The sequence below is a fragment of the Diadema antillarum genome, unplaced genomic scaffold, assembly GCF_040938485.1.
Source record: "Diadema antillarum isolate AM-2024a unplaced genomic scaffold, OU_Dant_1.0 seq00000798_RagTag, whole genome shotgun sequence".
In the NCBI taxonomy this organism is placed as follows: Eukaryota; Metazoa; Echinodermata; class Echinoidea; order Diadematoida; family Diadematidae; genus Diadema; species Diadema antillarum.
Window position 1 is genome coordinate 280,867 of NW_027271682.1, and position 16,241 is coordinate 297,107.

General features: G+C 39.4%; 1 protein-coding gene across 3 annotated transcripts in view; it reads left to right on the forward strand.

The window, feature by feature from the left end:
* LOC139739347 (uncharacterized) overlaps window positions 1-16,241 on the forward strand; it is a 206,430-nt gene that overhangs the window by 159,167 nt on the left and 31,022 nt on the right. For all 3 annotated transcript variants that reach the window (XM_071649962.1, XM_071649964.1, XM_071649963.1), the window contains exons 4-5: window positions 13,305-13,534; window positions 14,620-14,808. In XM_071649962.1, coding sequence (XP_071506063.1) covers window positions 13,305-13,534; window positions 14,620-14,808 — 419 coding nt within the window. The remainder of the gene's footprint in view (window positions 1-13,304; window positions 13,535-14,619; window positions 14,809-16,241) is intronic.

A 16,241-nucleotide genomic window follows, 5' to 3' on the forward strand; every position in this document is an offset into this window, starting at 1 on the left:
AAGCTTGTTTTTTTTGTTCCATCTGCAAATGGTTAATTATGCACTTGAGAGGAAAGGGAATGTGACATATAGGAATAAACGATGTAAGGAAAGTGAGCAGATATAATTTGTTCACATCTAAGTAAGATAGTAAATGGTATTGTCGACCGTATTTGCAGCTGTTCCTTTAGATTTCTGCGGAAGCTAGCTTCCTGCTTCGCACTATAAACATATGGTGCATTGACCAAACATACATAAATGTTAAAACATACGCAAATGTTAAAACATACGCACATCACACACACACACACACACACACACACACACACACACACACACAACACACACAATCAAACAAATGCACATACGTAAATGCTCAGAATTGCAATATTCGAATGGCACACCAATTCCAGCGCTGTAATAAGCAAGTTCTTTCCTCTCTCCCAACGAACATTCCACACATACCACATTGAAGAGTTCCACATACGTAACCCTTAAGCAGTGCAACATGCAATGCACTAGACTCTAGTCCCCAGGCGCTCGATCAAATGCATTATTGTCTCTTATGCGTGGCATTTACACCTTGTGAGAAAATTAAGCACTTATTCCCTGGTGGATACGCCTGCTAAAACAGGGCCATGACCTGTGAATAAGTGTGTCACCTATCTTCCGCTGGCCACTCCACGTTTCTCGAAAGTTCTGTCCGTACATTATACGCTCGTATCGAAAGTAATTTAGTGCTGTCATTCCGACGCCAGCTCAGTCAGAATGACCGGATCACACAGTTACTTTAATACGTTCCCCTATCCTCCAGCTCTTTTTGCATTGTGTCTGTGTGTTTATATGTGTGATAATGTGGTTTGTTTGTCTGTCTGTTTGTTCGTTTGTTGTTGTTGTGTTTTTTTTTTTTTGGGGGGGGGGGGGGGGATTCCACTCATACTTAAGACAGGTATGGACAGATATATACTGACTCATGCCCATTTTTTGATACATAGGCGCCAGTTGCATGGGGAAAAATTTGACATGTAATTACTTAACGCAATCGTGTTTTTCTGTCCTTTCCCTACACTTCCTTACCTGCCATATACAACAGTCAAACTGTCGCTCAGTAAGGTTTGCGAATTAATTTTTGATGAGGTCGCTCTATGGCGGCTGCAAGAGGCGAATATTGGGGGTTTCCAGAAAAGACGGCAGGGGCCCACTAAGCTAATTGAGCTGCTAATTTTAGCTTTTCTATTATTTTACTGTTGGCCTACTAACACACATGAGCTGTGGCAATGCTTGATGTACTCTTACTGACATGATAGCCAAATTTTGTCTTCACTGTTTTACGCTAGGACATGCAATTATCTCAATTTCATTTCATGTATGCATAGATTATATTCATATTCAAATGGCTCGTGTTTACTTTTTCTCTGTTGATGATACCTAACGTTTTATCATGATATTGTGACAAGCACCACACAGAGACTCTGTAAAAGCAGATCAAAGAGTGTGCTGTATGGATAAAAGATAAACGTAGGGCCTACAAAATTTGAAAGAAAACATCAGCAACGTTAAGAAACTAGTGATGTATGGATTTGTATGTCTCTATCAAGCTGATGCAATTCCGTAAAAAAGAACATTGCTAAGGAATATTGGAAGATGGTAGAGACCTTTCCCGTCCTCTTGCAAAAAAGAAAAAAAGGCTCTCAGCATGAAAGCAACTACATGAGGATTTCTCTTCGACGCATGTCTGTTTTCATCCTCGTATAAGAATGGTTGCCAGCGGATGTTGATCAGACTTTCTCGTTGTACTGGCGATATAATGGAAAGCTAGCTGGCTGTTTAGTGTATAATGACTTAGACTGTTATTATCCGTCTATTTCTACTTGTGTTTTGTCGCCACTGTCATAGCAACATTTTATGTGTATAACCATGATAAGCAATAGGTAGGAGTGCACGAATAATGAACGCTCATTTTTGCATCTCCAGTTTGGAATCATAAATGTTCAAAATCGTCATGACTGTCGAATAGAACTGTAGCAAAGGTATCCTTGTACTTTTCAAAGCTACTTAATGACTTCGTTGAGTCAATGTAAGCAGGAGAATTCAGACTTTAGTGGACTTGAATACTTGCACTCTCTTCAGTAGCTTCATAGAAATAAAGTGATGATGTTCACACCACATTACCTCTCTTCGCTCATGCCGATGCATTTTGGTTTTATTTTGTATTTTTTTGCAACCCTTGACGCTCCTTCTCATTGAAAGAGTATGGCTACCCTTAATCGAAAAGTTTGACGTCTAAAATTTTGTGTGTTATAATGCTGCCCAGCAAATTATATTACCGCGGTTATTTTCCTGCGATCAAAACAAGAATTTGTGAACCTATAGACGGTCGGTAATCTAATAAAATGTACTTTGAGACCATCATTGTTTGGAGCGGTAAAGTCACATTAACAGTTCTTTAAATTGCCAACGTGGGGTAATTAAACATCTACTGGCTCACTAAGCGATGCCCCCTCCCCCTCCTCTCCCTCTCCCCCTCTCTCCCCTTCTTTCTCTTCCTCATCACCAACCTGTTCATATACTCAGCAGGGACGTTTCGAACGATCGATGGAGATGCTTACTCCTACTTTTCAACTCCTCTATTCTTTTTTACTATGCTTATCAAACTTATGACAAAATTAACAAAATATAATATCTTACTTTTTAGGGCATTAAGACCGTCGTGAGTAGCGTGCATTCCGCGCATGACGAGGTTGAAAATTGGTAGGTTGAGACATTTTTATTTATGTATTTATTTATTTATTTATTTATTTATTTTCATTTATTTTTATTTTACTTTTATTTATTTATTTATTTATTTATTTATTTATTTTTTTTTGGGGGGGGGGGTCAGATCTTCACAGTACTTTCGTTAGAACATATACCATCTTTCATAGGAGGTCATTATGACCAGGCATTCGAGCAAATCTCTCATAACATGCACAAGAGCGTATAGATTGAATCCACGTACATCAAGTTATAATATTTCACAATAAATTTTTACTGTCTCTGACATGGCACAAGTTATTCTTGTCATTTGGGTATTAATTAAATGTGGGTTCTCTTCTTCAACTTAGTAAGTAATGAGCTTATCAGCGAATGGAATATTGTAATTATAACACCATATAAAATATGCGAAGCTGATCTGGAGGAATGAGGCATTGTATTGCTTTGATGACGTCAGGCATTTTTAAGGATAGATTTCCTTTGAAAATTGTTATACCTAATGAATTTCACAAATAAGGGAGCGTCTTCAGTCCCCATGTAAGGAATGCGTTCCTTGCCCGTATGACGTCAAACTTGTTCATGGATGATTAATTGAAAACGGTGATGTGTATTCCTAATCTGTTGTTCCCCCACCCATCCCTATCTCTCTCAGCGTTCTCCGAGTAATTTTTAGTGATACATTGTGCGATAATTCAATATAAAGTTCGATGACCATATTTTTTTTTTTTTTTTGGGGGGGGGGGGGGCGTTTAGTTGTAAAACAGATTGAACCGTTATCTGAAAGGTTGGGAAACAGAGTAACTGTTATTTAAAACAACACTAAAAAAAGTAACAAGCAAAATAATTGTAGAAATAATGAGGGCACGGCTGTTTTAAGGATCTTACATTCAAATACAGAACTACTGGCAAGACTGGAATCTTATTAATGGTCATAACGTGTAAACGAATGATATTAAATCGCACAGTAAATGACATTGTGAAACTTAACTCTCCCAAAACAACTCGTCCCTAAGCCCCGCACTTAATACATGCACTCTGCGTCTATTCCATGGGAGACAAAAATAAGACTCTTGAGTGGTGCTCATTCCTTGGCAAGCTTTGTCAAACTAGATAATTCCTCCATCTTCCAAGTTTCTCTCCGTTCCTTTGGAAATGGTTGGTCAAGGTCGAGACAAGGCAACCGTATGATAATTTGAACGAAAGATCTATGTCACGCCCTAAAGAATTACGTCGATGGTGGTTAGTTTACGCTGGGGTTGTTTCGAGGTCGGGTTTGCTTCGAGCCTGATTTGGGTACAGTTTGCATCACAGACGTAACTCTCTCAATGCCGGAAGCCGGTTTATGGGGATTAGCAGAGCGTGATATATTACTGTCTTGACGTCCAGCTTCAATCATTACAATCTCAAATGACGACAGAAATGCACGTAGACAAGGTTGCATTTGCTATTTGCAAAATATCAAAGAACTCATATGATGAGAACTACTTGTTGGATCAAGCCTATACGAGTTATCATTCTATGTACATGGCAGTATCGCATACCAGTTCAAGATTTGGGCGAAGAATATTTAGCTTACTGGAAAATGATAACGCGGTGATTGATCGAGCCTATAACTTATGAATTTTGTGACCTTGAATTGGAAAGAAGAATGATTACATCTTCTCTCGTCATCAGTGAAAAAAAATTCTTTGACCCCGTACAAAATAAATATAGGTAAACCTTGTTAGATTTTTGTCTCTCGTTCTAAGATTGTTGAGGTGAATGAAGGCAGCATCCCTTGCTTGATCGATGTCTCAAATACCAATACCACACGACGTGTTATACTTACGTTAACATGTGAGGATCGCGTAGTATTAATACATTATCTACAAGAAAAAATGAGTTGCAGTCAAGAGATTCCCTCTCCCATTTAACTTCCAATAGTAATGATAATTTGCTGTAACTATAGGTCAGATATACCATTTTTATCTTTATGGAAGCAATTTGTTGCTGCTGCTGTTGTTGGAACCCCCGCGCTTTAGGGGAGCTTTTCATACGGCGAAAAAGATTCATTAGAAGAGTGTGGTCGTGTAATGAGCTTTGGTAGCGACACAGTCGCGCGAATGTAAGGTTTGTTCAATGTGCCTGGAGGGGTATGTTTAAAGTCGTCGTGTAGGAGGAAAACACCAGAAGGGGAGGAGGATGAGGATGGGGAAGGAGGGGGTGGGGTGGAGGAGGCTGGACTAACGGGTATATAGGCCTACTAAAATGACACAAGCAGCAGATCCAGATCACAGTGATGAATATAGGCGCAATTTGTTTTCACACGGATTCGCATTTATGATCGCACACGAGGCGTCCCGCATGGCGGACCGAGTGACCTTTACGGTAGCGCACCTGCTGGAAAGAAGCGGTGATAGAGGAGGTGGAAGATGGCAGGAGAGATATTAATGGATACCAAATCCGAAACAAGAGACCATGCATTCTGCCTTCACACATCGTAGGAATTGTCTCCACCCACACAACACGCACGCCAACCCACACACAGACGCAGATAGAACTATACATTCCTCACGTTTATTCATTCACCCTGCCAGGCACTGAGTCTATCAATCATACATTCACCTTGTTGTTGTTGTTGTTGTTGTTGTTGTTGTTGTTGTTGTTGCTGTTGTTGTTGTTGTTGTTGTCATTTATTGATCTAAATCACGCCAATGCGTAGTGTGATCTTAAGTTTCCTTGTAATAGGATGCACGAATATTTTAACTCCAGGGCCCGACAACCACACCCTTTGGGATTATCACCTCGACCATGATCATAATACAAGCGTCACCAGCCCGGTAGAAGGGCCCTATAGCAAGCGTAGAGCCTGCAAGACTTACGGCCCTTTTTCCGGGTAGGCAACGATAGTAGTATTGATGGACGTTTATGATGATGACGATGATGCATAACACATACTCTATTATTTCAGAATGGCTAATAAAATCTCACTTTAACATAATATGCATGATAAACTCACTTTGCTTTTGTGTTTTGTACTTGATAAAAAGTTACGTAATTATTCATGTGAAAGCATGCATTCTATTTCACCTCTTGATTTGATAACGTCATTATTATGCTAACAAGTGTACAATTCACTGATTATAATTTCGAGATCATGATAATGATTTAGTGAGTTTATTGGCTAAATCTAGTGCATTGGAAGAGACCAGAAAACGTTCGTAGTTTCCTCAACTTGATTGCTCACTACAAATCATGGCCATAACGACGGATATAGTACAATGTGCCGTCCCCACTAGTTCCTACCAAACGAGACAGTATCACATAAGGTGTCTGGATGATCTATCACCGATGAAATTTTCAACAAGTGTGAAAATCATATGGTGCAGTCTTTCGTGTGATGAAGTGGATGGCAAGAGCGGCGGCAAAATTTATGTAGGCAATCCGGATCGATAGAGTTCCGCGCCTTTCCATCTGTAATGAGAAGTCCCAACACGCAATGCAATTATTTTGGCGCGCATCTTTCTCTCGTCTCTCCGTTTCGCTCTTCTCTTTACTAGACAGCCCCCCCCCCCATCTCTCTCTCTCTCTCTCTCTCTCTCTCTCTCTCTCTCTTTCTCTCTCTCTTTGTTATCCACATTTTCATCTGTGTGGCGGCCGTTATGTTTGTAGTAACACGTCCTGAGGACATCACGAGAGAGAAAACAATTGCAGGTTGACATTTAACAACTTGGACAAGTTCAATAATTTCCCGCGCACTGCGTGTGTCACGTGACCTAAGCGGACAATAACGAGTGACCATGGAAAATGCAGATATTTGCTCTGCGTTCATTTGGGTCATCGCTGGCATCTTGTAACATGGCACGGTGCTGGAGGAAATTTTGGAGCCTCGGAGTAATTTCTACATGTAAAAGAAGACCCATTACACCAAAAATAACCACTGTATTTTAGGCTGTAAAGGTGAACGGTATAATAATCTTTAGATTTAACAGGCATTGCTTTTTCAATGATTGACCAAACATTTCAGTCGTAAAACCAGGGCTAAATTAGATGCACACATCGCATTAATATGATTAAATTGCTCTGTGCAAAAGATTAAGCGTTTCATGGCGTGAAAGGATGTAGGATGATGTAACTCATGCAGCATCTGCAAGGAGATTATTTTCATAATCTAGTATATTTATCAATATATAAAGATGCATGAATTTTAATTGACATATAGGAGTGTGTGTGTGTGTGTGTGTATGAATCTCCCGTGTGGTCTTGTACCTTTTAAATGCCTACATCACAGAAAGAGCGATACATTATGTATATTCTAAACCGCTGTACTATAGTCCCGCCATATATACATTTCTCTATCACGATAGCACTGAAAACCATCAAACGGATGGACAGAAGGTGCCGGGCATATTTCGTCTGATGAATTAGACATGAACGAGGCCCGAATATGCAGTGGATGCGGTGCAAAATAGATCATGAATGTGGAAAAAGGCGATAGGAAGCAGAAAATGTCACTGGCTGCTGCAGTCAGAGCTGTTTCGCGAGTGTCAAAAACTACCGTGTCATATGCATCAAAATGTCGCGAGCTCGGGTTGATGGATGGTGTATAACGAGCGAGAGTAGCTTCGACAAGAAGGGTGTTTCTCCACGCGGACATGCCTCCGCGTAGCCACGCTATAAACAATAGCCAGTGAGCACACGAGTCTAGAACACTGTGACGCCATAACTTGTGTTATTCACACCTAATTTTCCGCGTGACGCCAGAAATCTTCCGTGAGGAACTATGCAGCACAGATTTATAGTCACTTGGTGATTTCTTCTTCTTGTTGTTTCTCTTCTGGACCATTGGTGAAAATATAACAACAAATGAAATTCCTAAGGGACATACTGTTCACGGACACATCTTTATCCAATGCCCTACAATAAAGGTGATACCAGTCCAGTCCTGAACGTCTGTTTGTTTGTTTGTTTGTTGTTGTTGTCTGCGAGCCATCTCAATCATCAAAAACATAAATTTGCCTTAAAGTTAAAGACAATATGTTATAATGTGTGTTATGATATCGTCGTCAAACCCAATTTTTGTATACTTTGCAGAAACAATGTTTTAAAGTAGCATGAAGGATATAATGAAATTCATGCATGCTACAGACAAAAGAGACCCGTGGAGTAGTAGTGATCACCCCTTCATGATGCTGCCCACTCACCAAGATAAAATCCGCTCACATCGTCCCTTTGCCGCTGGCTAAAACGAGTAAAAACCATTTGACCCACATACATGCGTGCAATTCTCCTGATAATTCGCCGTATATCTCTATCACTTACACATAATACACACAAGATGAACAGCCGTCGAAAAATAAAATTCACTTAAAGTCCGCCGCACATGTTGGTTTTCAGTTACATAATTATGAATTATAGGTAATGTCGATATATAGCGCACTAGTTTTTGTGCTTGTGTGGGTACCTAGACCAGTATTATTATGAGGAAAATTGCTTAAAGATGTACTGATATGGTATCAGTAATGTCAGTAATAAAAATATTTAGCGTGTTAGCATGATCAAGGAACAAATAACGCTTTGTTGTTTTCTTCTCAGTGCAACTTTATGAGCTAATGGGATCAGGGGTTTTTTTTTCTATTATGTAGATTTTTCTTTTCTTTTCCTTTTTTTCTTTCGTTGTCAAGACTTACTGCTTACACGTGATATTTAAAGGCTGGGTACGAGTTTGTATTCCATTCTTTAAATCAAACTCCGACAAGGGAAAGGATTCTTCTCCTGTCAGATTAGGCACACAAATACACAAGCAAACAAACACACTATAGCAAGAAAACATGCGAGCATACAACAAAAGAAACACAATACACTTGCAAACACAAATGTATGATATACTGTAGGCCACAACCGGAGATACATGTAGGCTACCCTCCCCTTCACGGGCACATACACACAAACAAACAAATCCACAAACACGTATACACTTATGCACACACAACACACACTCGCACGCACACACATCTACACTAATACACATACACTCATGTAAAATACAATATGATCATAAGATATCTTTGCTCCCTTCGGCAAAGAGAGGAGCTCTCTGCTTATGTGTTATAGTCTACTTCGTAGTCGCTCTTTGAGAGTTTCTCCTTTTCTTTTTCCTGAGATCTTTTTTAAGATACATTATTGTGTTGTTTTTTTTCTCTCTCCCTGTTTTTGTATTTATCTGTCACTTCCATTTCACACTACTTCGTCACTTTTATTTCTTTCCTCTTTACGCAATTTGTCTGCATACCCAGCAAACTCATTTCTTTTTTCATGTTTTGATAATTCATGTTGTGCATTAAATATCTCTTTATATAATCCTCCAATGTACTTTTTTCTCTCACTCCATTTCTCGCCCTCTTTCTCTCTCTTTGCTCATGTTTCTATTATTGTCCCTAATAATGATGTCATTCTCCACCACTGTATACTGTATAGGTGATGTATGCAATAAAAGACTCATTCCGCGCTAGCTTGGAGTTTTAAAACGAAGGTGTGTCGAAAGACTCCACTTTATGGCTGCGTTCCCCTTGATTTCATGATAATGTTTTTACTAGTTTATCTGTATCTCATGCTCCGTTATTCAAGGGGAAAGATGGCATGACTACAACACCTGAGGCGGTCACTGAAAATTTGATTTGATTTGATATGATTTAATTTCTGCATTCCTATTTCATACAAGAATATAGCAGAAAGTCCATTGAACAAAGTCATGAAGTAGTATTTAGCGGTATGACAGTTGATTAAATGTACAACATTGTTGTTCTTAATGTTACAAAACTAGATAATACGAGCAGGCGTCTTTGACGCATTTGAATAAAGTACGAAGTCACGTACCCGTTGTTCAATTAAAATAAATGCATAAAAGGGTGCCAAACTTGGATGATTTCTCTCAGACGGATTTCAAATTAATGTGTTTTAGGTAAATTATCGTAGGTTGTGTGACCAACATCTGATTCTGAGAATTCATGCTATGACTGTGCACGATGAGTTCTCGCGTTTTAAGCCCTTTCTGTGTCATGGAGTTTTGGCAGTGTGTAAACACTATGGGATTTTCAATGCCAATCGACACTTAGGGCACGAAAAGAGTTAAGCAGAGTGCCCAGCGAATCGCGAACAGTAACCATAGCAACTGAACTCTGGTGACAGCTCTTAATCATCGTTGGAGTGATAAAACCCTTTCTGACAGGTTCGATAAATGTGGCTTTTCCATTTTAATTCATCTTCCAGACCGCCTAGTCTAAGTCTAAAAAAAGAAGAAAAAAAAAAAAAGAGTGATAGCCCGGTACATGTACTACGAAAACCTCGATTCCATGACGAAATAAAAGAGACAGCAAAACAAACATACAGCTTCAGTCCGATCAGCGTGTCATGTTTTGTAGCTACAGCAATGTGTGTCCCAGATTGCTGGATAGCGTGTCGTGCTCAATGCCGCGCGCGGCATCAGAACTTCGACGTAACCATAGAGACGGCACGTTTGGAACATTATGGTTTTGGTGTTGTCCAAACCTTTGTGACATAGGCCTATTTTTTTCCCCCGTTTGACTATGTGCACATGCTCGCCTATATCTTTTCAGTAGAATTTCCTCTAGGAGCACTGTACAATGCCTATCTGATTGTTGTTTTCATTTCAATTTCTGTTTTTTTGTTTTTCGGTATTGGAGCTGAATGCACAGGATCCGTATCATATCACACTGGCAGCATGCTTATTGATTATTTGATTATTGATTATTATACTTCATTTTAAAGAAGAGAAAGAATGTATTTGACCCTGTTATACTGTGTCGTCAGGTCGTACGTTGAGTAGTGTGCTGGATGTCTTTTTCAGTTCGATGATGTGCTTGCCAGAAGTCAGAGAAAATGAACCACACTTGCCATTCCTGCTATGGCAGTGTTGTTCAAAATGCCTGCCAAGTTGTTGACGAAACTGTGCCAGCTTGTCTTTACAAAATTGAGGGCCCCCATCCCTCTTCCAACTTCTTCCCAACGACCCTGCCGCCTTTATTGTCACCTCTATGTGTTCTCTGTATAGGGACTTCCTCTACCGAACGTGTCACTTCGCTCAAACTGGGTTATGTCACCCCCAGACCATCCTGAAATGAATATGGCAGATTATAATCAAACTAAGTACACGTGAGGACAATGAGCTGGCATATACAAAGCTTGTTGGCATGGCATTCCGTGTCACTTGGTCTAACAGACAAGGGCAACCTTCAAGCAAGGTCTTACCTTACACACACGCACACACACACACACACACACACACACACACACACACACACACATGCACACACACACACACACACATGCACACACATGCGTGTATGATTATGTATGTGGTTATTGTATAGTCAACACACACTTATATATATATATATATATAATATATATATATATATATATATATATATATATATATATATATATATATACATTTATATATATACATGCATACATAAACACATGTATAAACACACGAGCGTCGATGTGAGGGAAGAGATTCCATATTGTATTATGTATAATACATGAGGATTTGGTATTTACGAAATAAAGATTGTGCAATTTCATGCGTTTATTATACACATAATGTATGCACGTCAGTGTTTCAAAGCTGGAATAAAGAGAAGGACAGAACTTTTACATTATTCAGATTTTTTTTATGCTCTAGCATGGTATAGATTTCCTTTCTATAGTAATTGCTTAAGTTTATGAGATTCATAAGTCCTTTGCACCATGGAAACTGCTTCATCTGTCAATCAAACTCATAAGGACTTTAATACAGGAAGACAGACAAGAAAGAGAAGACAAGCATACAAATAGAAAACACGCCAACCTTTTCCACTACAGTCACAGTAATCATGAGACCATTTTCAGAAAAAAAGTCGCTCAAAACATAAGGAGTAACCGAGTTGAAGAACATATTGTTTCCATGGTAACGATAAATGAAGCATTTTGAATGAAATATGAGAAATACAGATCCACCGGAGCAGGCAATTAATTTGTCACTCACTACAAAAACTCATTTTCGGCTGCTTTAGGAAAATAGACGCACTGATGTTTATGTAGGTAATAGCAATAATGTGAGAAGTAGACGAAGAAAAATTCTCGGGAAAAGAAAAATACGTGTGCTTCTTTTCTAGTACGTTTGTCATAATTATATAGTCAATGCAAAAATAGACCGGATGGCACCGATATTTGTTTGTTTGGTTTTCTACGTGTTTTATGTCGAGAGTGGAGCAGACATTCTAAGGGTGTGAAAAATATATTGACACGTGCGACAGATGTTTTCACCATGGGGTACGGAAAAGGGGCGGCTGCAGGGGTCTAGACGTTAAAGTCCCCGGAAACAGACGGTTGCAGGGTGTACATAGTACCATTATGCTGAGATGGACAACGCTGTGGCGCAACAAGGCGCACTATGTCCATCACATCGAACTTTTATTATGGTTAGCCTTATTATGACAAAATCTCCTGTTCAATCAAGCTGTGTGTGAAGATATTAGGAGTGTTTGATATATGAGACACTTTTCTTGAATAGCTATTTATCAGCCAATCGTGCAGTTAAGTCAAATCTATTGCAGTTCAGTCATTGGCATATCAATTTATCATTTTATTGTTATACGATGATTTTATTCTTCCATTAATGTGTATTCGCTATTTTCTTTGTAGATATAGGTCTCCAATTAGGTTTGTCATAGGGTGGATGCATTTAATGCTGGTCTTAAAACATTATTAGGATATTCTCTACGAGAACCTTTTGACTCACTTCTCTCGGATTCGCGGTTTGAGCACAAGTCCTCTTTATTGCCAAACAGCAAGCGCATTTTATGAGCTCTGCACCACCACACAGTGTTTTCCAGCAGTTTGAAGACTCGAATGTCGCAGTGACAGACAGTGTAGTCAATCAACTGTAATGAGTAGCAGACGAAAGGCTCATCGATAGTGCTAAATCTAATCCACGCAGACTAGGAACTGACTCTATAAAGCTTTCATCAAAAACGACCATTCTGCTAGCTCATATAAGTATGTGTTTGTTCGGTACAGTTGCTAAATGTTATATAGCCTCAATTCATCTGGCCGCAGATGGTCAAGTTTGCCTTTCAAGAAGTACCGCAAAAACTGTCATTTCCATTGTGGACAAAACTTTTATCAAAGGGACACCAGTCACCTTTAATTGACCAATGAATCCAAGCTGATATCTGTATCAAACATCATACAATCTTGTATGTGTTATTTGCAGAATGGCTGTGACAAATATTCACGAATAATCTGATAAGCAAAGTAGTTGAAGTTTGGCGTGGATGTGTTAAAGCCCTTCACTGATTTTTTTTTTTTAAAACCTGGTTTATTTAGTTTATGAAGGAAAAGATTTACATTGTATTTGTATATGAACTGATGAAGTATAATGAAGCCTTGTTGTTGTTGTTGTTGTTCTTTCTTCTTTTTTTTTTAGATTCACGCAGGCTGTCAAGCTGCTTGGGAAATGAATGTTCTCCCAAAGTTTCAAATTTCTACCTTTTTCTTTTCTCTGTTTTTACTCTCACTTCTTGCAGCTATTCCTGGTAGATAATTGTGCAGACGAGTGGCGGATAGCAATGACGTGGTCAAGAGTGGCGCTCATAACGGCGGAGATGGTCATCTGCGCTGTCCACCCAATCCCCGGCCACTATACCTTTGAGTGGACCACCCAATGGGCCTTTACGCACGAAGATCGCTCGGCCATTGCCGACGTCGATATTGTCCTTTCAATACCCATGTTTTCACGCCTCTATCTTATTTGCAGGTAAATATTCAGAACAAATCATGTTATAAAATATTGCTAAATAGTAATACCTATCGTAAATCTTTTGATCTGCAGTGCAACACATGTTGAGGAATTTATTTGCGTGTGCTGTCAAGAATGAAACCCTTTCGTTTTGAATAAATTCTGCTTGTTTATATGAACGTAGTCAATGGTTTAAAGGACTCACTTCTAAAGGCAAACACATTGTGTACTGCGCATGATCCTGACAGAAATGGACAGGAAATTATTTTTTAGATGTCATCGTGTTTCCTTATTTGACACAAGAGGGCGATGTTTGCTAAGTTTTATTCAGTTTCTGCCATTTTTTTAACCCTAACCTGATATGAAAAATTAAATAAACGACCTAACATAAATATGAAGAAAATGATAACCAAAATGATTACTTCAGATCTGTATTTGTCGACTAACCTACAAGAAAAGAGCGTTTCTGTCTGTTTAACGTGATTATCACTCTACTGACACCCAGCGTATTAAAGTGGATTGCGCACAAATACTTGGCGTTCGTTTTATCCAGACCTTTTTTATTTGATAATTACAGATTAAAACGAAGAATGAAAATTTCGAGTGAAACATTTTGTTGTATAAGCTAAATCAAGAATAGCAATCCCGTGGAAAATCCGATGTAGACCAACATCAAACAAATGATAAAGATATAACCTGTTGAACGTCAGAAGATCGACAAATATGGATCGACCCTTGTGGCTTTGTCAATATGAGCATACAGCTCAGGTTGCAGTGACGTCATTCGAGGACAAATGCTTGCATAAAAATAACATCCCGCTTAGTTTCATTCTAAAGCGTTTCAGTAGATTTAGTAAAGACAATATTAGCTCTTATGTTGATGATGCTCACATTAAAATGTTTCAATATGTAGATACAATTATTACTATTATGTAGACTGAAAGAGTCGAACAGGGTTAAATAGAGTTAAACAGGGATCTGTCCCTTTTGTATTTCAATGCTTTTTTTTCTAAATCCAAATGTGTAATAGTGAGAGAAAAGTGTATTGAATAAAAAGTCAACGACTGAAAAACGTCTATCGTGACTAATGCTTCTATTTGCAGAGTAATGCTGTTACACAGTAAACTTTTTACGGACGCGTCGTCGCGGAGCATCGGGGCACTCAACCGAATCAACTTCAACACGCGGTTCGTGATGAAGACGCTGATGACGATCTGTCCCGGCACCGTGCTCCTCGTAGTAACCATCACGCTTTGGATCCTGGCTAGTTGGATCATGCACGTGTGTGAAAGGTATGACGCCAAGAATCAACTCTCACAGTAATGTCTTCCAAATAGCCCCAACGCCGCCTCCTCAGCCAACTCCTCGTCCTCCCTCTCCACCTGATTTACGCCAGAATCCTCTTCCTATGTGTTTGTTTGTTTGTTTGTTTGTTTGTTTGATTGTTATAGCTACATGAAAATGAAGTTAATCGTAGGTTGTGTCACCCCCTTTGGTTTGTTGCGTCTACCCCCCCCCCCTCCATAATTATCTTCTTTTTCTTACTGTTATAGGTGGCGACTTCTATTAAGATGGCGCTTTACCTTCACCTGCCACCTTCAACACTTTCATTTTTTTCCAACCTATTCTTGCACTTTGCGCCTTGATTATATACACAAGACGGGAAAAGGGGGAACGTGAAGCAATCTTTTAAAGAAAGTGAGTTGGGAGAAAGCGGGAGGAGGAGAGAGGAAACTGATTCCACTTTCTCTCCCAGACCCGGTGCGAGATTGGTTTCACGAATGATAGGCTTGTTTGTCTTTTCCCCCGGAACTGCACGACTCACTCTGCCGCTGGCGCTGTCTCTATTGACATGGTAGCGAGTTAGATTTCGATTCTCTGTTTGTGTGTGTGTGTGTGTGTGTGTGTGTGTGTGTGCGCGTGTGTTTGTGTCTGTACGTATGTATGTGTCTTTCTTCGTGTGTGTGTGTGTATGTGTGTGTGTGTGTGTGTGTGTGTGTGTGTGTTTGCGTGCGTGTGCGTGAAAACGGTGAAAATCTGCTCTCGAATCTCAGCTGAACCTCAACCAGTTTTACTGGTGGAGGTTAGCTACGAACGTCTCTCTCCATGCCCAGCGGGAAAAGGAGTGAGGACTGGAAAAGGGGGACCTCTTGCAGAGAAGATAGGACAGTCGGGAATTTGTTCGTGCGCAACATCTTAACCGTTTCTTTCCCGCAAGATTAAAATTTGGACCTCTTACTTTAATTTAAATGAAGAAGCAGCGTTCGCATGGAATCTGGAAAGTATACTAGTCACTATTTGTTTATATGTTTCTATTTCTCCATTGCGAACACCTTATTATACTTCATGCAATTGGGCATTTTACGTCTTCCGTTTAGCAGATTCCACATTACATGAAGTCCACAGGAGATCCTTCTTTTTCATGAAAATAAACAACGAATCAGTATAATCTCCGCTTCAAGCGATTGTACTATCAAAACTATTGAGTATTCGTATAACCGTAATACCCTGTCCTCCTCACTACCAGAAACTCACAATACTTTATCTTTGCGGTAAAATCAACCCCATTAAAGACTGAAATAATGTTTCCTCCCTGTTAAAAAAAAAGATAAAACAAAACAAAACTTAAAATTGAGAAAGATTGTATCCCGTGCATCCATATCTTTGCATCCCGTTCCAAACCCTCACCCTTTTATTCATTCATAATAACATTATTATTCTCGTC